The 24,569-nt window shown below is 46.4% G+C and overlaps 1 protein-coding gene across 8 annotated transcripts in view; it reads right to left on the minus strand.

Annotated features, from left to right (window-relative positions):
- Positions 1–7,909: 7,909 nt before the first annotated feature.
- Positions 7,910–24,569, minus strand: part of sybu (syntabulin (syntaxin-interacting)) — a 215,032-nt gene continuing 198,372 nt past the window's right edge. For all 8 annotated transcript variants that reach the window (XM_038809748.1, XM_038809744.1, XM_038809741.1 and 5 more), the window contains one exon: positions 7,910–10,106. In XM_038809748.1, the coding sequence (XP_038665676.1) occupies positions 8,888–10,106 (1,219 nt within the window). In that variant the 3' untranslated portion in view covers positions 7,910–8,887. The remainder of the gene's footprint in view (positions 10,107–24,569) is intronic.

The following is a 24,569-nucleotide window of genomic DNA, read 5'->3' on the forward strand; positions in this document are numbered from 1 at the left end:
AGGAAAGATTGAAGATGTTGGGATGGTTCTCTTTGGAAAGGTGGCTGAGAGGAGATTTGATAGAGATGTTCAAAACCATGAGAAACTGTCCCCGCTCGTATATAGGGTCAACTTGATGTGGCCTCAGAGTGCAATAAAAGGGTCAAGAATGAGAGGGGACATATTTAAGGTGATTTCCAGAAGAAGCAAATGTGATGTGAGAAAAATTCTTTTTCAGGTCTGGAATGCACTGCCAGAAAGTGTGGAGATGGCAGGTTCAATTGAGGCATTCAAGAGGGTGTTAGGTGTTTACTTGAATAGAAACTATATGCAGAGGGGTGGGGGAAAGGCAGAGGAATGGCACTAAGCCATAATGCTTGTTGGAGACCAAATGGCCTGCTTCGGCGCTGTAACAATTCTGTGATTGAGTCTGCGTCTTTTAAACTTTTAAAAGCAACCATAGTATATTTTGTTCTGAGTCTTTTTTCTGTTCTTGACTTTTCTGACTCAAATCTTTGATCAAATAAGCTTTATTCAGAGTGATATGTTTTTTTTTCTGTTATCATTTCAATCTATGATTTATTTTATGGTATTTCTATTATTTGCCAAATAAGACTTTTAAGGACATGGAACACAAAGGAAAGCTCATTGGGGTTTATCGAAATTTATAACATATTGGACAGAATCTTATTGATGTGTCGGGGGTCTTGCTTCCTTCGAGGAGAGCTGGCGAGGGACATGTGCTGCCGCTTTTCAGGAAGGCCCTTGAACGAAAAGCCAATCCCTGCGGAATCAAGACCCTGGGGATTGAAAAGTCTCACTCCCTAAGAGCTGCTGGCCAATTGGAGTCTCACACTCTAGTGCTCAGCAGTGCCGTAGGGGAAGTGATGCCGACTGCAGGAAAACACCTGATCGTTCCAGAGTGACCCAGGCCACAGGTAGGTAATGTGGGGCGGGGGTTGGTGGAGTTTCACGGGGTGAAGGTTATGGGAAGAGACTAGAGAGGCTGGCAGGTAGGTGACTCAACAGATTCCCCTTCCTGATACACAAACATAAAATGTTGGATAAGCTCAGCAGGCCTGGCAACATCTGTAGAGAAAAGTTAATGTTTTGAGTTCATCTGATTCTTCAGAGCTGAAGTGGGGTAGAAACATGATGGATTTTTTAGTTAGAGAGGAGGATGGAGGAGGTGGAGCATAATAGGAAGTCAGAGATGGGTTGGAGCTAAGGTGAGATTGACAAAGATGCCAGGAAACAAGACCAAAGTTGTGTTCATTAAAGGTGTGTATTAAGGACTGAAGAAGTGCCACTTCAAAAGTATTTTATTGGCTGTACTGTGCTTTGGGGGCATTCTGAGGTTGTAAAAGATGCTACGTAAATGCCTTTTTTCTTCCATTTGACACATTGTTTTGCAGTTTTTAAAGCAGATAAAAAAACACCCAATATCTTGGCAGATTTTCTTTTATAAAGGCTTGGAACGAGATCGCAAAAATTGGATCATGAACACAACCAAATATTTATTTTATTAGACAAAATTTATGGATCATCTTTTGATTAAGTACACTATTTTAAATCTTTATTAGTGTCAGAAGTAGGCTTACATTACACTGAAATGAAGTTACTCTGAAAATCCTCAAATCGCCACACCTCTGGCACTGTTTGGTTTTGCATTTATAATATGGCAAGGAACACCACACAATGCTTAAAAACACGAATGGGTACACAAGAAAAAATAACAGACAGGTATGCATACAAGGGTGACATGTACCCCACTTAGTGCTGTATTCATTTTATATGATGCCTCCTGGTACTAAAACATACCAGGCGTGTGTTTGGCCCCACATGGGTGTACATTTGTGCTGTTGGTGTAATTGCACCCATGTGCTTCCTTGCCATTTGTCCCCTCTGCCTTGCTTACCCTGGATCCTGGTTAGTGTCCCCTACACCTACCCGCTTATCCTGCTCCTACCTCCCTCCCATATTGGGTGCTGATCACAAGCAGGCCTTGGAACAGGCTGGTGAATTGCTTCCATGTGTTGTGGAAGCCTTCCTCTGACTCTCGAATGGAGAATTTTTTTTTTTCAATTTAAGGAATCCACCAAGTCAGACAGTCTGCAGCTTTGGGTGGCGAGCTGATCTCCAGCCGAGCAGGAGTCTCCGGCGGGCAATCAGAGAGGCAAAGGCTAGGGCGTACGCCCATCTCCCCATAAAGCATTCTGGCTGTTTCAGTACCCACTAGTAGGTATGGCTCCAAATTCACCCCCATAACCTTGGACATGGCCTCGAAAAAGGCAGCCCAGTACCTGACAAGTCTGGGACAGGCTTAAGACATGTGAATGTGGTTGGTCGGGCCTCCCTAGCACAATTCAAATTTGTCCTCCATCTCTGGGAAGAACCCACTTATGCGTAATCGTGGGCCAAGTGTGCCCTGTGCACTGTGGAGGCTTTAGAGAGGGTGCAGAAGTGATTTACCAGGATGTTGCCTGGTATGGAGGGCATTAGCTATGATGAGAGGTGGAATAAACTCCGTTTGGTCTCACTGGAACGACGGAGGTTGAGGGGTAACCTGATACAGAGATTTACAAAATTGTGAGGGGCATAGACAGAGTGGATAGTCAGAGAATTTTTCCCAGGGTAGAGGGGTCAGTTGCTAGGGGCATAGGTTTAAGGGGCAAGGTTTAGAGGAGATGTACAATTTACACAGAGGTACGCGGGTGGCTGGAACTCGCTGCCTAAGGAAGTGGTGGAAGTAGGGACGATAGTGACGTTTAAGGGGCATCATGACAAATACATGAATAGGATGGGAATAGAGGGATATGGACCCTGGAAGTGCAGAAGATTTTAGTTTAGACTGGCGGTATGGTCGGTGCAGGCTTTGGAGGGCCAAAAGGCCTGTTCCTGTGCTGTACTTTTCTTTGTTCTTTGTACCTTTAGCTGTGTAAGGCTCAACCCTGCACATGAGGAGGTGGAGTTCACGCTCTGCAGGGCTTCAATCCAGAGTAATCTTATCTCTATGCCTAGCTCTTCCTCCCACTTCTCCAGTGTTTTGTCCAGCAATGACTTGAATGAAATGAAATGAAAATCGCTTATTGTCACGAGTAGGTTTCAATGAAGTTACTGTGAAAAGCCCCTAGTCGCCACATTCCGGCGCCTATCCGGGGAGGCTGGTATGGGAATCGAACCGTGCTGCTGGCCTGCTTTAAAAGCCAGCGATTTAGCTGAGTGAGCTAAACCAGCCCCTTCCTTACTTCCTCCAGTAGTTGTCCGTACATGTCAATGCAGTTACCGTCCCCGAGCTCACCTGAGGTTAGAAGTCTGTCCTCTGCATTACTAATTTAGCTAAATTGCAACTATACCACCATCTCCCCCTACTTTGAAATTGTAGTACTTGCATTGATCAGCAAACAAGTTACTTTGTTACCCTTACATTTACTGTTTTGATATGAGTTTTGAGAAAATATTTGAATCATTTTATTATAAATCAAAAATTGGAATCTATAATAATTAAAACAATTATTTCCCAGGCCCTCCAATATCGATATGGTACAAAAGGACAGTACCGTACAGAGCTAAACTCAAGAGATTAACTGTACACATGTCAACTGTTAAATTATAACCCCTTCAAGGCATCCAAATTTTAAAAAAAACTCCTAAAACTAGCAGTTCAAGTTAACTGATACCAATGGACAAGCTCAAAGATTATTGTGGGAAATGGAAATAAAGGTGAGCTTGATGGAGGTTGGGGATTCCTTCTAAGTTTCAAACTATGCAGCAGAGTGCGGGGAATTTGAGTTTGTATATACTTTTTAAACATTTAATTATAGGATGTGGATGTCTCTGGTTAGGCCAGCATTTATTGCCCATACCTGTTGCCCTTATGAAGGTGGTGATGAACTGTCTCTTGAACTGCTGCTGTCCCTGATACACCCACAGTGCTCTTAAAGAGGGAATCCCAGGATTTTGTCCCAGCAACAATGAAGGAAAGGTGATACATTTCCAAGTCAGGATGGTGAGTGACTCGGAGGGAAACCTCCAGATGATAGTGTTCCCATCTCCTGCTCTTATCCTTCTTGATGGTAGTGGTTGTGCGTTTGGAAGGTGCTGCTCAAGGAACCTTGGTGAGTTACTGTAGTGCATCTTGTAGATACTGCACATGCTGCCACTGTTCATCGGTGGTGGCGGATTGAATGTTTGTGGAAGGAGGAGCAATCAAGTGGGCTGCTTTGGCCTGGATGGTGTGAAGCTTTGAGTGTTTGTTGGAGCTGCACTCATCCAGGCAGGTGGAAAATAGTCCATCGCACTCTTGACTTGTAGATGGTGGACAGACTTTGGAGATTCAAGAGGTGAGTTACTCGCCACAGAATTCCTTGCCTTTGACTTGCTCTGGTAGCCATAGTATTTATATAGCTAGTTCAGTTTCTGATCAATGGTAACCCCCAAGATGTCGCTTCAGTGTGCTGTTTCAGAATCTGAGATACGGCTTCAGTATCTGAGGAATTGTGAATGGTGCTGCACATTGCACAATCATCAGCAAACATCCCCACTTCTGACCTTATGATGAAAGACAGGTCATTGATGAAGCAGCTGAAGATGGTTAGGCCTGGGACAGAACCCTGAGAAACTCCTGCAGTGATGTCCTGGAGCTGAGATGATTGACCTCCAACCACCAGAATCATCTTCCTTTTGTGCCAGGTATGACTCCAACCAGCGGAGAGTTTTCCACAATTCCCATTGACTCGAATGTAGCTTGGGCTCCTTGATGCCACACTCGGTCAAATACTGCCTTAATGTCAAGGGCAGTCACTCATCTCACCTCTGGCATTCAGCTTTTTGTCCATATTTGAATCAAGGCTGTAATTAAGTTAGGAGCTGAGTGACCCAGACAGAACTCAAACTGAGCATCCACGAGCAGGTTATTGCTGAGTAAGTGCCACTGGATAGCACTGATGACCCTCCATCACTTAGCTGAAGATCGAGGGTAGACTGATGGGACGGTAATTGGTCATGTAGGATTTATCATGTTTCTTGCGGACAGAACCTACCTGAGCAAATTTCTACATTGCTGGATAGATGCTAGTGTTGTAGCTTTACTCTAACAGCTTTGACTAGGGGCACGGCAAGTTCTGGAGCTCATAGTCTTCAGGAATATTGCTGGAATATTGTCAGGACCCATAATCTTTGTAGTATCCAATACCTTTAGCTGTTTCTAGAAATTACATGGACTGAATCAAATTAGCTAAAGACTGACATCTGTGATGCTGGGGATCTCTGGCAGAGGCCAAGATGAATTATCCACTCTGCACTTCTGGCTGAAGATTGTTGTGAATGCTTCAGCCTTATGTTTTGAACAGATGCTCTGGGCTCCTTCCTCATTGGGTATATTTCTCCTCCTCCAGTGAGTTGTTTAGTGGTTCACTACCATTCACTGATGGATGTGGCAGCATTGCAGAGCTGAGATTTGACCCATAGATTATGGGATCGCTTGGCTCTGTCTATCACTTGTTGCTTATGCTGTTTGGCATACAATTAGCCCTGTGTTATAGCTTCACCAGGCTGACACCTCATTTCTAGGTGTGTCTGGTGTTGCTCCCGGCATGCTCTCCTGCACTCTACATTGAACCACGGTTTATCCCTTGGTTTGATGGTAATGGTAGAGTGAGGGACATGTTAGACTGTGAGGTCGCAGATGTGGTTGACTATTATTCTGCTGCTTCTGATGGCTCACGGTGCCTCTTGAAATGAAATGAAAAATAGATCTGTTCTAAGTCCATCCCATTTAATACGATTGGTAGTGCCACATAACCAGAGACTTTTCCCCAGGGTGGAAATGGCTGTCACGAGGGGACATAATTTTAAGGTGATTGGAGGAAGGTATAGGGGAAATGTCAGAGGTAGGTTTTTTACACAGAGTGGTGGGTGTGTGGAATGCACTGCCAGCAGAGGTGGTGGAGTCAGAGTTATTAGGGACATTTCAGCGACTCTTGGACAGGCACATGGACAGCAGTAAATTGAAGGGGTGTAGGTTTGGTTGATCTTAGATTCGGATAAATGGTTGGCACAACATTGTGGGCCGAAGGGCCTGTACTGTTCTATAATATGATGGAAGGTATCCTCAATGTGAAGACAGGACTTTGTTTCCACATGGACTCTGCGGTGGTCACTGCTCCTGATACTACTGTTGTCTGATGCACTGCGGCCGGCAAGTTTTAGTGAGGATGAGGTCAAGTATGTTTTTCCCTCTTGTTAGCTCCATCACAACCTGCTGCAGTCCCAGTCCAACAGCTATGTCCTGTGGGACTGGGCCAGCTCGGTCTGTAGTGGTACTACCGAGCCACTCTTGGTGATGGACGTGAAGTCCCCCACCCAGGAGTACATTGTATGCCACAGTGCTTCCTCCAAGTAGTGTTCAACATGGATGAGTACTGATTCATTAGCTGAGGGGGGACGGTAGGTGATAATCAGAACTTTCCTCGCCCATGTTTGACCTGGTAACGTGAGACTTCATGGGGTCCAGCGTTGATGTTAAGAACTCCCAGGGAAATTCCCTCCAGACTGTATACCATTGTACCACTGCCTATGCTGACCTGTCCTGCCAGTGAGACAGGACATACTCAGGAATGGTGATAGTGCAGTCTGGGACATTGTCTGTTAGGTATGATTCCATGAGTATGACTATGTCAGGCTGTTACTTAAGTAGTCTGTGAGACAGCTCTCCCAATTTGGGCACAAACCCCAGATGTTAGTAGGGAAGACTTTGCAAGGTTGACAGGGCTGGGTTTGCCATTGTTTTTTCTGGTGCCTATGGCGATGTAGGGTAGTTTGTCCAGTTTCATTCGTTTGTGTTTTCTTCATAGCAGTTGACTATAACTGAGTGGTTTTCTGGGCCATTTCAGAGGGCATTTAAGAGTCAACCACATTGAACACAGAACATACAGTGCAGAAGGAGGTCATTCGGCCCATTGAGTCTGCACCGACCCACTTAAGCCCTCACTTCCACCCTTTTTAAAAATAAATTTAGAGTACCCAATTAATTTTTTCCAATTAAGGGGTAATTTAGCGTGGCCAATCTACCTACCCTGCACATTTTTGGGTTGTGGGGGCGAAACCCACGCAAACACGGGGAGAATGTGCAAACTCCACACGGACAGTGACCCAGAGCCGGGATCGAACCTGGGACCTCAGCACCATGAGGCAACAGGGCTAACCAACTGCGCTACCGTGCTGCCCCAGCCCTCACTTCCACCCTAACCCAATAACCCCTCCTAACCTTTTTGGTCACTAAGGGCAATTTATCATGGCCAATCCACCTAACCTGCACGTCTTTGGACTGTGGGAGGAATCCGGAGCACCTGGAGGAAATCCACGCAGACACGGGGAGAACGTGCAGACTCCGCACAGACAGTGACCCAGCGGGGAATCAAACCTGAGACCCTGGCACTGAAGCAACTGTGCTAACCACTGTGCTACTGTGCTGTCGGTCTAGTCACATGTAGGCCAGACCAGGGGAGGACGGCAGGTTTTCTTCCCTGAAGGATATTAGGGAACCAGATGGGTTTTCCCGATAATTTGCAATGGTTTCATGGTCATCACTGGACCTTTTAAAATAAAATTTGAAGTACCCAATTCTTTTTTTTCCAATTGAGGGGCAATTTATTGTGGCCAGTCACCCCCCTCTCCCCTTCACATTTTTGGGTTGCTGAGGTGAGACCCACGCAGACATGGGGAGAATGTGAAAACTCCACACGGACAGTGACCCGTGGCCAGGATCAAACCTCGGTCCGCGATCCATGAGGCAGCAGTGCTACCCACTGCACCTCCATGCAGCCCTGTCATTGGATTTTTTAATTGACTTTGACATACTTATGCTCCATGGCTTTTTGATACAATTCACACAAAAATGACTCCAAGGCACAAACCAAGAGGCAAATGCACTGGTAACTTTTTTGGCATGCTTTAATTTAATAAATTTATAACCTTTATTTAGAAACATCTGAAGTACAGTAAAGAAAAGTGAGTAAACAATTCAGCAATATTGCACGTGGCTCGAACACGACACATAAATCAGCAAAATGCGGTGTTTTTGTAAGAAGCAAATACATAGAAGCATCTTGTTGATTACTTTAAAACATGTCAATGTACTGTACATAGCAACTACTTATACAGGTCACTCTTATATTACTCAATCCAACTAATCGATGCTTGTACTGATGCAACATAACAGTAACAAGAGGTTCCAGGTTTTCAGTACACCGTCCCATACCACTGAAACATACAGACAGCAAAAGGCCAAGAAGCTTTGGTTGCACTCAATTTTATCATAAACATAAAAATACAGCATGACCATTAAACAGGAGCTTCTTAAAACAGCAACAATGAACACAGCTGAACCATAATAAAACATTGAAAAATATGTTTAGGCCGATGCTGGAGCCAGCTGCCTTCAAAGACTGAATATTCAATATCTTCTCTTCAAAACCTTGAAGGCAGTTTTCACTACTGGGGATTTATGTGTTTAGGTCAGTACTTTAGTAATTACAAGAGTGTTCAAATCGAGATCCAGGCCCATATACTTCAACAAAAATACATCACCGTTCCATGCCTTTTAAAAATGTCACCACTACAAAGTCTATTGGTAGATTGCTCGGTAGTGGATCAACTTTGGCCACATATAATTCATCTCTTTCCTCATTCAAGGAAAGCATTCACATTTATAAATTACCCATTCTTCAAAAGCAGCTTGCAACACTGTAAACTCATATCACCATAAGTCAAGTAATATATCTATACTTATTAACAGTGCAAATTAAACCTCACTGATGTGGTAAAACACATCTAGCCACATACGAAGACAACGCAATAAGCTAATTCCAGTACTCTTCATGTATCCTAAACTGAAATCTAAGTGCAATTAGTGGGTGCCTTTATTTTCTGCTGGATGACAGAATAGTGTGCGGGGTGCATGGCGCAAAGAGTGCAAGGCCACCAAACAGCAACCACGCAACAGAGCACCAATATTGTACAGGGGCTCCGTTCCTCCTCTGTGTGTGGAAAATACCCATGCCAAAGTAGGCACCATAGGTGCAGCCACTGCCAACAAATCAATAATAAAATGACTGCTCCAATAGTTTTTCTGACATAATGCAGATGGCTGCTCCTCTGACCCATCATATTCATTACTTTCTGTTTCATCAAAGGTGGATGTGAAAGTGAGTTCTCTCATATGGTTTACTCCAGGCAAGTGGTGTGCTTGTTTATTGTAAGTATATGCCGGAGGGCTCATGAAATGGTTAACAGATTCTAATTTAGACACCAGGATTGCAGTGTTAGGATTGTTTGGAGTCAAATCCAGCAGAGCATCTGCGACTAGTGTTTCAAACTGTGGTGCACATGCTGCTTGACCGGTATCTGACACCCAGGTGGAGGATACTGGGCTGACTGGGCTGGTATGTTGCGATTTCAGCATGTGTAGAATGAGGCTCTGTACATCTGGGCTATATGGTACTATGTCAGTCTGGATTGCCTGTTCCCTGACTAGTCTATTATCATTGTTCACAAAGATCATGCCACTTTGAGCTGAAATCTCAAATGCTGCACTGTCAACAAGTGTTGCCTGCATTTCATTAGCCTGAGACCAAGAGCCATCTCCACAGCTACCTTCAGTGGGTTTTGACCTAAGAATTTGGTCAAAGAGATCTGTTCTGCTTGCCATATCATCATTGGCAAGCAGACCACTATCAGCCATTTCTTCAACAGCTTGATCTTCCAGGCCCATAGATTCAGCCATTTTTGTGTAGGTTGTGCTACGTGCCAATGACTTCACTGGTGATGGACACATGCAGTCCAGAGTGGAATCATCCCTTGATGCACCATTCTGAGCCAACTCCATGCTCTGCAGCAAAGACTCAAGTTTCTTGTTTTGGATATTAATGTCAACAAAGTATTTTTGAACACCTTTATCCTTCTCCACCAAACTGTTCTTCATAGTGTCAATCACCTCACGTAGTTGTTTGATTTCCTTTCGAGCTTCCTTTAACGCTAGCTGGGCTTCAACTCGGTGACATTCTTCTTCAATCCAGTCTTCCCGCATGCGAGCCAGCTGGGACTTGAGATCTACAACTTCGGATTCCCTATTAAATGAGAAGGTATAATTCACATAAGTACAGTTTGGAGACTGTTAAAGTTACAAAATAGTATGTATTGGAAACTTTAACTGCTTGGAAACTGTGTAAAATCTGCCAATGAAACAGGATGCATAGCATCCTGGTAACTTGCACTAACATACCTCAAGTTGAGTATATAAATTTAAGGCACTTGTTTGCAGGGATAAAACAAACAATGAGTCGAATTAGGTTTTGTACTGGGAAGCCAATAGTGGGTATTATCACTGTGTACTGGAACTAAATATGTATTTGTTAAGTTAGGAAACCTTTGTTGGAGCCTTAGTAAAAAGGCTTTTATAGAACTGTATGAATTAGCTAAAACTATTCCAACATAACAAGTTTTGTGTATCTTCCTCACAGGTCAATTGCACTCAATTCAAGACTCAAACTAGAGCATTAAATTAAGTATTATTTATTTCATAGATTTCAGGTGCGAGGGGCTTTTATTGAAGGAGATGTACAAGGCATGTTTTTTATACAGATGGTGGTGGGAGCCTGGAATTCGCTGCCGGGGGAGGTGTTGGATGCAAGAAACGATAGTGACTTTTAAGAGGTGTCTTGCCAAATACATGAATAGGATGGGAAGAGGGGGATATGGCCCCCAGAAGGGTAAGGGGTTTTAGTTCAGACAGGCAGCATGGTCGGTGCAGGCTTGGAGGGCCGAAGGGCCTGTTCCTATGCTGTTTCTTTGTTCTTTGTTCTTCAATTTGAAATTCTTCATGATTTGAAATTGCACTGGCTCACAGCATACATAAAAATTGTGTACAGGGAACACAAATGCAAAGTTCATTGCACGTGCAGTGCGGTCAGCCTAAGTTGAAGGTGAACCGGCGAAGGAGACCCAAGGAGTTTGAGTGAAAGCAAGCATCCAGCAGAGGGCAGCAGAGCAAAGCTACTGATCAGCTGTTCCGGGGGAATTTGCATACGTGCAGTGCGGTCAGCCTAAGTTGAAGGTGAACCGGCGAAGGAGACCCAAGGAGTTTGAGTGAAAGCAAGCATCCAGCAGAGGGCAGCAGAGCAAAGCTACTGATCAGCTGTTCCGGGGGAATTTGCATACGTGCAGTGCGGTCAGCCTAAGTTGAAGGTAAACCGGCGAAGGAGACCCAAGGAGTTTGAGTGAAAGCAAGCATCCAGCAGAGGGCAGCAGAGCAAAGCTACTGATCAGCTGTTCCGGGGGAATTTGCATACGTGCAGTGCGGTCAGCCTAAGTTGAAGGTGGTTTGTGGAAGGGCTGTTGGCAAGTGACAGTTAAACCCGAAACATTTCGTGAGTGTTTCCCACCCTACCTCCTCCTCTAACCAACCCCCCCACCCCACGGTGGTTGGGAAGCGGGAGCAGGGGCCTGTCGTGAAGGTGAGTGAGTGCCTTTAAATTTGCTTAACTTTCAGTGGGAGCAGGGTTTGAGGTAATATCAGGTAAGCTCTTCCTTTCTTTTTCTTTTTCTTGTTTTTTTTTTTCAAATCTAGAGGTGATGTCAGGGAAGGCAGTACAATGCTCCTCCTGCAGAACGTTTGAGGTGAGGGACGCCGTCAGTGTCCCTGCTGATTTCATCTGTGGGAAGTGCACCCAACTCCAGCTCCTCAAAAACCGTGTTAGGGACCTGGAGCTTGAGCTGGATGAACTTCGGATCATTCGGGAGGCAGAGGGGGTCATAGATAGGAGCTTCAGGGAAGTAGTTACAGCAAAGACTGGAGATAGATGGGTAACTGTAAGAGGGACTGGGAAGAAGCAGTCAGTGCAGGGACCCCCTGCGGTCGTTCCCCTGAGTAACAAGTATACCGTTTTGGATACTTGTGGGGGGGACGACTTACCGGGGTAAGCCATGGGGTACGGGCCTCTGGCACAGAGTCTGTCCCTGTTGCTCAGAAGGGAAGGGGGCAAAGGAGTAGAACATTAGTAATTGGGGACTCAATAGTCAGGGGCACAGATAGGAGATTTTGTGGGAGTGAGAGAGACTCACGTTTGGTATGTTGCCTCCCAGGTGCAAGGGTAAGTGATGTCTCGGATCGTGTTTTCCGGGTCCTTAAGGGGGAGGAGGAGCAGCCCCAAGTCGTAGTCCACATTGGCACTAACGACATAGGTAGGAAAGGGGACAAGGATGTCAGGCAGGCCTTTAGGGAGCTAGGATGGAAGCTCAGAGCGAGAACAAACAGAGTTGTTATCTCTGGGTTGTTGCCCGTGCCACGTGATAGTTAGATGAGGAATAGGGAGAGAGAGCAATTAAACACGTGGCTACAGGGATGGTGCAGGCGGGAGGGATTCAGATTTCTGGATAACTGGGGCTCTTTCTGGGGAAGGTGGGACCTCTATAGACAGGATGGTCTACATCTGAACCTGAGGGGCACCAATATCCTGGGGGGGAGATTTGTTAGTGCTCTTTGGGGGGGGTTTAAACTAATTCAGCAGGGGCATGGGAACCTGGATTGTAGTTTTGGGGTATGGGAGATTGAGAGTATAGAGGTCAGGAGCACAGATTTGACTTCGCAGGAGGGTGCCAGTGTTCAGGTAGGTGGTTTGAAGTGTGTCTACTTCAATGCCAGGAGTATACGAAATAAGGTAGGGGAACTGGCAGCATGGGTGGGTACCTGGGACTTCGATGTTGTGGCCATTTCAGAAACATGGATAGAGCAGGGACAGGAATGGTTGTTGCAGGTTCCGGGGTTTAGGTGTTTTAGTAAGCTCAGAGAAGGGGGCAAAAGAGGGGGAGGTGTGGCGCTGCTAGTCAAGGACAGTATTACGGTGGCGGAAAGGATGCTAGATGGGGACTCTTCTTCTGAGGTAGTATGGGCTGAGGTTAGAAACAGGAAAGGAGAGTTCACCCTGTTGGGAGTTTTCTATAGGCCACCTAATAGTTCTAGGGATGTAGAGGAAAGGATGGCGAAGATGATTCTGGAAAAGAGCGAAAGTAACAGGGTAGTTGTTATGGGAGACTTTAACTTTCCAAATATTGACTGGAAAAGATATAGTTCGAGTACATTAGATGGGTCGTTCTTTGTACAATGTGTGCAGGAGGGTTTCCTGACACAATATGTTGACAGGCCAACAAGAGGCGAGGCCACATTGGATTTGGTTTTGGGTAATGAACCAGGCCAGGTGTTAGATCTGGAGGTAGGTGAGCACTTTGGAAACAGTGACCACAATTCGGTGACCTTTACGTTAGTGATGGAAAGGGATAAGTATACCCCGCAGGGCAAGAGTTATAGCTGGGGGAAGGGCAATTATGATGCCATTAGACATGACTTAGGATGTGTTGGTTGGAGAAGTAGGCTGCAAGGGTTGGGCACACTGGATATGTGGAGCTTGTTCAAGGAACAGCTATTGCATGTTCTTGATAAGTACGTACCAGTCAGGCAGGGAGGAAGGGGTCGAGCGAGGGAACCGTGGTTTACCAAAGAAGTGGAATCTCTTGTTAAGAGGAAGAAGGAGGCCTATGTGAAGATGAGGCATGAAGTTTCAGTTGGGGCGCTTGATAGTTACAAGGAAGCGAGGAAGGATCTAAAGAGAGAGCTGAGACGAGCAAGGAGGGGACATGAGAAGTCTTTGGCAGGTAGGATCAAGGAAAACCCAAAAGCTTTCTATAGGTATGTCAGGAATAAAAGAATGACTGGGGTAAGAGTAGGGCCAGTCAAGGACAGTGGTGGGAAGTTGTGTGTGGAGGCTGAGGAGATAAGCGAGATACTAAATGAATACTTTTCGTCAGTATTCACTCACGAAAAAGATAATATTGTGGAGGAGAATGCTGAGACCCAGGCTATTAGAATAGATGGCATTGAGGTGCGTAGGGAAGAAGTGTTGGCAATTCTGGACAAGGTGATAATAGATAAGTCCCCGGGGCCGGATGGGATTTATCCTAGGATTCTCTGGGAAGCCAGGGAAGAGATTGCTGAGCCTTTGGCTTTGATTTTTAGGTCATCATTGGCTACAGGAATAGTGCCAGAGGACTGGAGGATAGCAAATGTGGTCCCTTTGTTCAAGAAGGGGAGTAGAGATAACCCCGGTAACTATAGGCCGGTGAGCCTAACGTCTGTGGTGGGTAAGGTCTTGGAGAGGATTATAAAAGATACGATTTATAATCATCTAGATAGGAATAATATGATTAGGGATAGTCAGCATGGTTTTGTGAAGGGTAGGTCATGCCTCACAAACCTTATCGAGTTCTTTGAGAAGGTGACTGAACAGGTAGACGAGGGTAGAGCAGTTGATGTGGTGTATATGGATTTCAGTAAAGCGTTTGATAAGGTTCCCCACGGTCGGCTATTGCAGAAAATACGGAGGCTGGGGATTGAGGGTGATTTAGAGATGTGGATCAGAAATTGGCTAGTTGAAAGAAGACAGAGAGTGGTAGTTGATGGGAAATGTTCAGAATGGAGTTCAGTTACGAGTGGCGTACCACAAGGATCTGTTCTGGGGCCGTTGCTGTTTGTCATTTTTATAAATGACCTAGAGGAGGGCGCAGAAGGATGGGTGAGTAAATTTGCAGACGACACTAAAGTCGGTGGAGTTGTAGACAGTGCGGAAAGATGTTGCAGGTTACAGAGGGACATAGATAAGCTGCAGAGCTGGGCTGAGAGATGGCAAATGGAGTTTAATGTGGAGAAGTGTGAGGTGATTCACTTTGGAAAGAATAACAGGAATGCGGAATATTTGGCTAATGGTAAAATTCTTGGTAGTGTGGATGAGCAGAGGGATCTCGGTGTCCATGTACATAGATCCCTGAAAGTTGCCACCCAGGTTGATAGGGTTGTGAAGAAGGCCTATGGTGTGTTGGCCTTTATTGGTAGAGGGATTGAGTTCCGGAGCCATGAGGTCATGTTGCAGTTGTACAAAACTCTAGTACGGCCGCATTTGGAGTATTGCGTACAGTTCTGGTCGCCTCATTATAGGAAGGACGTGGAAGCTTTGGAACGGGTGCAGAGGAGATTTACCAGGATGTTGCCTGGTATGGAGGGAAAATCTTATGAGGAAAGGCTGATGGACTTGAGGTTGTTTTCGTTAGAGAGAAGAAGGTTAAGAGGTGACTTAATAGAGGCATACAAAATGATCAGAGGGTTAGATAGGGTGGACAGCGAGAGCCTTCTCCCGCGGATGGAGGTGGCTAGCACGAGGGGACATAGCCTTAAATTGAGGGGTAATAGATATAGGACAGAGATCAGAGGTGGGTTTTTTACGCAAAGAGTGGTGAGGCCGTGGAATGCCCTACCTGCAACAGTAGTGAACTCGCCAACATTGAGGGCATTTAAAAGTTTATTGGATAAGCATATGGATGATAAGGGCATAGTGTAGGTTAGATGGCCGTTAGTTTTTTTTCCCCATGTCGGTGCAACATCGAGGGCCGAAGGGCCTGTACTGCGCTGTATCGTTCTATGTTCTATGTTCACTCTCAATTTATTTTTTTGACTTCATCTACATAAAAATCCATAACGTTAATGGACGAAAGATCCTGCAGGTCTGCTGACAGTGCAGCCAATAATATGTATCCTAAAGCACTGTTCAGACATTGTGTGTATCTGTACAACTAATGCAAGGTCAGCGCATCTGAATAATTTTATGGCACCTAATTACTTGAGTACAGATCTACATTGTTGCTTGAAGAATTTTATTTGTGGTCCAATATTTCCACCATTTCAGCCGCGAGATTATTGTTGTCAATATTAGTCAACAACACTTAACACGATTGACGTTTTGATCTGTTACTTCAGCTCAAGCTTCCACTCATTTAGTTTAAATTGATTAATACCTCCACTAAAACAGACAGGAGGGGCTGGCTTTCCAATGACGTTGGACTGGTAAAAATTGGCCGCAGAGCAGTGTGCCCTGAAGTTCTGTCTCCGTTTCCAGCCTCAGTCATTATCACGAGACCGGAAGAGGCTTGCTTAATTAATGAGGCAACTAACAGCCTGTCTCTAGGAAGTTTTTTAATTTTCAGGGAAACGGCTAAACTTTATCAGCTCTTTTACCCCAGATGTATGGATGCATGGGCCAAAGATTAGAGGCATCAAGAGGTTAAAAAAGTAAAGTAAGTTTTTTCCTCCTTTGCAGTTAATCAAGGAATGCCATAGCATGAGTTGTATCTATTTCCGTTAAGGTGAGGTATGACAGGGCTGCTATTGGAAGATGTAACTACCCATTAAAATGTATTTGCCAGGTTGCTACTTCTACCAACCGCCCAGTTTTCAAGTATAAAGATCAACACTGTAAATGTGGGGAAGCCTGCAGATAAATTAAGTTTATGAAATGGATTAAACAGTAGAGTACATTTGACAGTACTGAAAGTGCAACCTGGTAAAATAAAAATGTCTAATTGTTTCAGCTTTCCCATTTCTTTTACATATTCAATTTAGATATTTATTATTTATTGCGACAGTAGTTCTGAAGTCTTACTTGGGGAGAGTTATGGGTTTTTGGCTGCAATCCAATTGCCTAATTGTTTTACAACTGCTTAACTCTATTTATACAGCTCATTTGAAGAGCCAGTTTGTTTATTGGGGAGAGTTATGGGCTATTCAACGGTTTCCAATTGTTATAATGGAGCTTGTGAGTTCTGGTCATAAACTGAATAATGGGTGAGAGGACAAGCGAGAGGCGGATAGGGTTAAGGGCCAGGGCAGGTTTAAATTTCTACAGTTTGTGAGGCCTTTCCAATGCAGCTCAACCTTCGGTATGTTCCTTCCGAAAAAATCAGTGGCAATTTTATTTGAGAATGGGGATGGACCCTTTAAACCGCTTGGTCTAGAATCATCTCAGTTCCTTCCCCGCTTGGGTCTCCACTGAGGCCAATTATGTATTAGCGATCTAGTACAGAATTCAACTACCCTACAATGACAGGTCTGTATTAAAATAAACTCTACATGAATTGCAGAGATGAATGTTGTATGAGGCAGCAGTTGAAAACATGTTGATGGAAGAGGGAAAGCACTGGATTTTCATGCAGGAGCAGGGCCAATGGTGCTGGCAACAATCAGCGGTGAGCACAATCAAAGCAGAGGTCTCAGGCACAGATGTGCTGGAGACACACACACTCCACTTTGCAATTCTCGGTGGAATCAAACAAGCACCAAACCACGTATATGTACTCGTACTCTGGTCACGTTCACACAACCAGTTTGGAAGAATATCGGAGAGGCTACCAAGATCAGGATGGTCTCCACATTCCTAGATTTAAACCCGACCACTTGACCTTCTTGTAACAAGAGTCTTACAAAGTTTGTGGATTTGCTTATAGTTCACAATAAAACACACGGGCAAAGCAACAGTGGAACATTTACCTGTATGAACAACTGATGCACAGGCTGTGTATGGAACGAATAAACATGGTGCGGCGTGGGCCAAAATTCAAAAATTCCATTACATTCACAGCCATCTCCCAACCCCCAACCCCACCACTACCCCTCCTCCAAAATCGTACACATCTAAGGCTAGGCAAGGCCCAATATTTGATTGAAGAGACTCCACCCTCAGCCTCACTACATCTTAAAACACTGTACAGTGCTCAAGTCCTCACCACAACCACCTGCTCGCCTCTCACCTAACACAAAGTTCTCTCTGTCAAGCAAAGATCTGGCTTCAAATGGTACACAGTCCTGATTGGGTGTAGTTGCAGACACCACATAGGAAATCGTATAATGCATCACCAATACCCCCCCCCCCCCCCCCCCCCCCGGGCCGTTCCTGCCCCCCCCCCCCCCCCCCCAAAACCAATCCCAAAGTGTGGAATTGGGTCAACTTTGGTTAAATCAATAATTAGTGACAACTGTTCCAAATTTCTTCAGTTTTCCATCATTTAATTTATCAATGAGAGGCAGTAGCGTGCAATTGGGGCAAATAAACAGGAACAATCGAAAAGAAGAACACATTCATTCAGTGAATGCAACAAAAATAATATGATAGATCTTTTTTAATATTACTGAAAGTGAGCTTTCAATAATTTGTTCAAGGAGGAAGGAAATGAGGCAATGGAAGAAGAGGACAATTTTCAAAGGTTTCACGAAAAGGATAAGCAACATGGTTTAACTCAGGGGTCTGCAACCATTTTTACCTGGAAAGTCTTGTCAAAACAATACTTAAAATAAGAAACTATGAAATGGCAAGTTGAAAATTTAGCATTTCTGAATCAAGTATGAGGCAAGTTGCCAAGTGTGTCTGGTAGAACACATAATTTGCATTTAAAATACATAAAATATACATTTTGAAATTTACCTATCAATAGAAAAAAAACCAAAATAGACCTAACTCAACTATTTTACTTCTCAAATAATAATTGTGCCAGTAAAGTCAAGTTTAAAAACAAACTTTATGTTAAGATGTATAGAATGAAGGCATTTTTTTCAGCTATTAATTTTCGTGATAAAATTGCTTCTAATAACAGTCAGATGGGCAGCACGGTAGCACAATGGTTAGCACTGTTGCTTCACAGCTCCAGGGTCCCGGGTTCGATTCCCGGCTTGGGTCACTGTCTGTGCGGAGAATGCATGTTCTCCCCGTGTCTATGTGGGTTTCCTCCGGGCGCTCTGGTTTCCTCCCACAAGTCCCGAAAGACGTGCTTGTTAGGTGAATTGGACATTCTGAATTCTCCCTCTGTGTACCTGAATAGGGTCCGGAGTGTGGCGACTAGGGGAGTTTCACAGTAACTTCATTGTAGTGTTAATGTAAGCCTGCTTGTGACACTGATAAGAATTATTATAATAAAAAGAATAAGTTATTATCTCAGCTATATTAGAATCTATAATGGTATTGACCAAAATTACTTGTTCCTCTAACCAAATGCATTGGGTGGGGTTCCCCGGCCCTGTCACCGGGAGGCACTGTCACGGGTTGGACGAGGAAATTTGGCACGTGGGCAAAAGTCAAATGATCCTGTCCGCGACAATGCCCACCACTGGTGTTGCTGGAAAAATCCAGTCATTATCTAAAACTATGATGTAACTATGCCACTTGAACAGTTTTATTTAGAACATGATGATGTTTTTCATTAAAATATAGTGCATCTTCATGATTCGCTTTTTATTCCCACAATGAAAACAAAGCTCTTACTTCTCTGGACTTATTATTTTTAGGCTCTGGACTTAATATTTTTAGGCTTTTATCATGATGATGTGATCCAACTGGAAAAGGATGGGAGGTGCAAATGCGGTGTAAAGAGCTGCATGTGACTCCAAAGCTGCAGGTTGCAGAGCCCTGGCCTAGCTGATAACTCAGCATCGTGATAGCATTGGTTGCCAGCAGGTCTCGGCATTTTTAATTGGTCATGCTGCCGACACAACAGAAAGAAACTGCAAATAAAAATAGGAAGCCCAAATGCAGGTTAGGTGCTGGCTTTGCCAAGCTGCTCTATTCTGTGCCTGAGAGTAACCACCCTCTGATAGGCCACTTTTAACTCCTCTAACATTCCTATTTTGACCTCTTTGTCTTTAGCTGCCTACATTGTTTTAATCAAGTGCAAGGGGTAGATTGAAGATCTAGTAAGATGGCAGCTTTCAGAGTGCAGAATAACATTAGAGAGGAGGTGGAATAAAAACTGAGCAATTGTTCCCAATATGTAAAAATGCTCTTTTGATTTGGAAGAGATGGATGTTCCACTGCGGAATGTGGACCAAGACAGGATGAGCCATATTTCATGTATGGATGCAGATTTCCAACGGAAATCAGTGCAGTCATCAGGATCCTTCCAACCTGGCTGCAAATGGGATAACTTGCTGGTAATAAGCATCGTTCAGGCCATAAACCTATGTTGGAAACTCCCGCACCCACTTGCAGCCTCTATTTAAAGCATTGCACGCAAGTACTCTATTTTAAGCACACATTTTCTTTCTGCCAAAACTTTGATTGTTGACAGATGGAAGTGGCGAGTTATGGAACAGCGAACGGCTGCTCAGGATTCAAAGGGCTACACTATTGTTAAGAGATTCCTTTACTGTGGCCAGCGGAATGGCTGTCGAGGGTTGCCTAAGTTCTCTAAGAGCCATCCATCTAATGTTCACTTCAAATAATACAGGCAATGTAGCCTGCCACATAATGAAAGCATTGTGGCTGCCTCCTGAATAATGGCAATTGGCATGGATATTGTTTCTTTGATCAAATACTGAACCATTAATTGAATACACTCTTTTATTCAAGGAAGCCATAGATTGTATCAAGAGCACTGATTCTCTCATGAGTGCCATCTGCACTCAAGGGAACCCGATCACTTGCTGAAAGCTCTGTGTCCTACACACGCTACGCCTACTGTTTGTTAAGCAGGAAAAATGTTAAACAGCGATAATTTTGAGGGCGTCGCCCCTTAGAAACTCAACATTTTCCCTTGCTTCTTCAATGTAGGCTTCATTCTGGTGGGTTTGGCAGAGGGCTGATTCTGTCTTAAATAACCACAGTATTGTGTCAAAGCTTCTGAAGTACTTGAATTCCTCATTTGAAATTAGAACCCTAGCAGAATTCCTAATTTGTTTGGTACGATTTAAATGGAAGCCAGAACCAAGACTAAGAGAAATCGCTCTGGGAGGATAAAAAGAAAAATAATGGGCTGAATTCCCCGGGCCCTCAGCCGCGTGTTTCTTGGTGGCGTGCCGTTCGAACAAAGTAATTAAATCATGCAAGGAACAGGATTTCAATAAATATTCCATTTGAAGGAGGCTTATGCTTGTCTGAGGATCAGAATCACCCAGTAGAATGTTTGGAACACATCTAATTGGCTGTGTGTCTTATTTCACTTGACCGCGACCATGAGCTCTGGTTTGTCAGTAAAGCTTTGAAAAATTGTTTCTGCTGTCTTGTCTTTTCTGTGGAAACTCTGGACGCGATTCTCTTGCTCAAGTGAGTGCACAACACGGCTGGAGAATCCTGGGAGAGACCCTCATTGGATCTCCCAACAGGCTCCGTGCCTCCTGAGATTTATCAAAGTCCCGCACGACGTTAGAGTGGGAACTCCGCCCAAAATGGGTGGGACAAATGATGCTCGCGGTAGTAGGCCGTAAGCCTACTTACGACCTACATGCCTGGGATCCACTAGTCTCCATTGATGCTCCGGCCTCCAGATAGGCTGCAGCCGGGCGCCGATCAATGCTGGTCCACACAAACCTCCCACCCATGGGCAATGTCACCCCCCCCACACACATCGACACTCCCCCACGCTCCCCAAGTGAGAACCCACTGCTATGGATTCCCTGGGGGTCCTCCTCTTCAGGCCCCCCCAAATCCCTTTACAGCACCCCCTCCTTCTAGGACTCCCACCCATCACCCAGCCAACCTACTGGAGGCCCCTACATACCTGCCCTGCACTTCTCTACAGAGCAGCGCCAAAGAGCACGTTCCACAGCGAAGGCCAGGGAGCCACCCTGCACCTACCTTGACCACCCTAGGGTCTCCGGTGACCCAGGATACCTCCTGGCTGCCATTCCACCTGGTCCACGTTTGCCCGGCTGCAGCCTCCCTTCGGAAGTCGGTGAATTGAAGGAGGCCGTTAGATGCTGTGCAGGTAGCTCATAAGTAGATTTATGACCTCCTTCTGCGAGCGTCATTCAGTCCCGCCTATTCAGGGCGGGGTTCGACTCTCGCGTGACTTCAGAGAATCCCGGGAGGCGCGAAGCCTAATGGGAGGCTCGCTGGTGGTCTTTCCGGGCATTCACCGGCTGCATTGCGCTCATGCGAGAGCACTAGGAGGCCGGAGAATTGGGCTCTAAGTGTCACTGAATAGCAGTGGGGAGCTTACCAGCAGAGCCGGCAAGAAACTCCCTGAAAAACCCACCACAAATTCACTGAGAAATGTTTTGGGAGAATTGCGGCCTCTGTTTCCTCTGGTCTGAACACTATCATCCAGATACTGCATGCGTTAGATTGCAGGAGAGGTCAAAATCGGGAATCACGCCGGGTGCCGATCGGTTTGCGATCTAACCGGCCCACTGCCGTTGACGAAACCAGGATCCCGCCGTGGCATGTTGAGAAACCAATAATCAGCACTTAAAGCCAACCACCATATATTTAACGGGAACAACCCCTGATCTAACGGGCTCACATGATCTAACCGCCTCGCCAGCAAGTGGTCATGCAGGTGCCGATAGGTCCACCTTTTTAAAAACATGAAGCTGGCGGAATGGCTGCTGTGGGGATCTGAGGAGGTGAGTAGCCATCTTCACTCCCGGGCAATGAGCCCGGGGGCACTGGGGTTGCTGCCCCAGTGCTCAGGTGGTGGGCCACTGTCGGGGTGGAGTGTGCCTCAGCACCCGTAGGTCCGCTGTACCACCACTGGATCATATATACCCATAACGGGGGGAACCCCAGTGTCTGCCTGAATGTCCCACTGACCACCCGTAACTCCCACTAACCGTGGAGGCGCCAGGCCATGTGGTTGAAGGCTATTGCAAATAGGGAATTGGCAATCTTAGTTAAGTGGGCACTTCACAACTCCCCAGTGGATTCCTGTGGGTAGGCGTGCCATGTGGCAAGTGTGAGTCATTGCCTAGCTTCCGAATCAGACTATGATGCTGGGACACAACACTGCGGGAGGCAACACCATGGACGCAGCAGCCAACATCCGAACACCCAGGGGCTGATCCCAGCACCGGGAACATTTCCTGACCAGAGGGTGGGTGTGTGCACCAGGGAGGGGACCGGCTCTGGTCCAGGTTACGTGCGGGTGTCTGGGGTATAGGGTCTGGTGACCAGAGGCACCCGCTTCGGCCCCTGGTGTGTGGGCAGAGTATGTTGGATGGCAGTGTATGTGGGAGGGGAGGGTGGAGGGGGGCAATGGGGAGGAAGTCACCGCTGGTCGCTAGTCTGACACCCTCTGTAATTCCTTACAAATATTACATGGGGTGGAAGGTATCTTGGACCCCACGGAGGCGGCACTCGTGGTGGGCACCAGCTCCTGGAGGCTGTCAAGGTCACCACAGCCCTGACCCTTAACGCCTCAGGATCATTCCATGGCTTAAGCCGGGACTTTTGTGACATCTCACAAGCTACAGCCCACAAGTGCCTCTGTGAAGTTACGGATGCCCTGTTTTTCCGGGCAGCGACTGTATAAACTTTGACATGGACAAGGCCTAGCAGGATGTCCGGGCAACCAGATTCTCCACCATTGACAGGATGCCCCTGGTCCAGGGGGTAATAGACCGCACGCATATCACCTTGTGTGCACTGGGCTGTCTGGGAGTGCCTACATCAATAGGAAGGGTTTCCAGTCCTTGAACATCCAGCTCGTGTGCGGCCACACATGAATATCATGCACATGTGTGCACGCTTCCCAGGGAGTGTGCATGACAGCTACATCCTAGGGCAGTCGAAGACCAGATACAACGAGGCCCGTGCAGCCATCCAGGCTGTCACTGAGCAGTGCACCGGGCTTGTCATCAAATTTTGGTTCCAATGCCTTGACCGCTCTGGAGGTGCACTGCAGTACACCCCCCCCAGAGGGCCACCAGTTTGTGGTAGTCTGCTGTGCCTTTCACAACCTGGCACAGCAGCGGTGCTGCGTGTTGGAGGTGGAGGAACACGTGGCCACCTCTGAGGAGGAGGCACTGGACAAGGAAGGCGAGTCAGGGGAGAACCCACATGACCAGCCGGTGGATCAAGGACAGGTGGTTGTGGCGAGGGTCCAGCAAGCCCGGGGCGCTCACATCCACACCCGCTTCCCATAGGACCTGGCTTCATCCGTCATCTCACCCCCTCCTCTCCATTTCCACCCCACCCCCACCCAATTCCCCTCTCCCTCCCAACCCTGTTCCAACCTCCCAGGGTCTGTGTAACATCACCCCAGGGTGTTGGGAGTATGTTGGCACTGTTAGCGGGTCACTGTCGCAGGCTGGGGTGGGGGGGGGGCTGGTGATCATATCCCGCAGAGAGCTGAGTACCGATGCTCCTCAATCTATTCCACAGTCTGATTGCTGCCTGCTGACTGCTCGCTCTCTCCCATCACCTGCATGTGGTGTGCCTTGGGGGGCTGCGAGGGGAGAAGCCAGGACCACCATGCCCAGGGGGCTGGGGCAGGGGATTGGTGGTCGGCCCGCATTGCAGAACAATGTGCCAGATGCGTCATATTTCTCAGGTGCAACATCTTTTAATGCTGTACATATGTCCCCAACTGCCCCTGGCCACATGGGTGCCGTCCCCCCTTCCCCAACCCACAACACTTGCCCCACATCATCCCCCTCACCCCACCCTTCCCCCCCGACCTCCACTACCCTCTTCCCCCCATGATCCTCGACCTGCTTAGCCTTGCGTGCTCTACCCCTGCGTCTAAGTATGTCCCCGGGATACACACTAGAGGTGGAGACAACCTGCTGTTTACCTCGTCCCGTGACCTTCGATGCCTCTGGCAGGTATCCTCTGGGGTCCCTGGGGCCAAAGGTCCCGTCCCACTGCTGGCAGCACCAGCCTCGCCGTGCCACCCTATTCCAGGTGCTGACTCCAAGACTCGCCATTGTCCGGGGTGGGGGGTGGGGT

This window comes from Scyliorhinus canicula, chromosome 10, assembly GCF_902713615.1.
Source record: "Scyliorhinus canicula chromosome 10, sScyCan1.1, whole genome shotgun sequence".
NCBI lineage: Eukaryota > Metazoa > Chordata > Chondrichthyes > Carcharhiniformes > Scyliorhinidae > Scyliorhinus > Scyliorhinus canicula.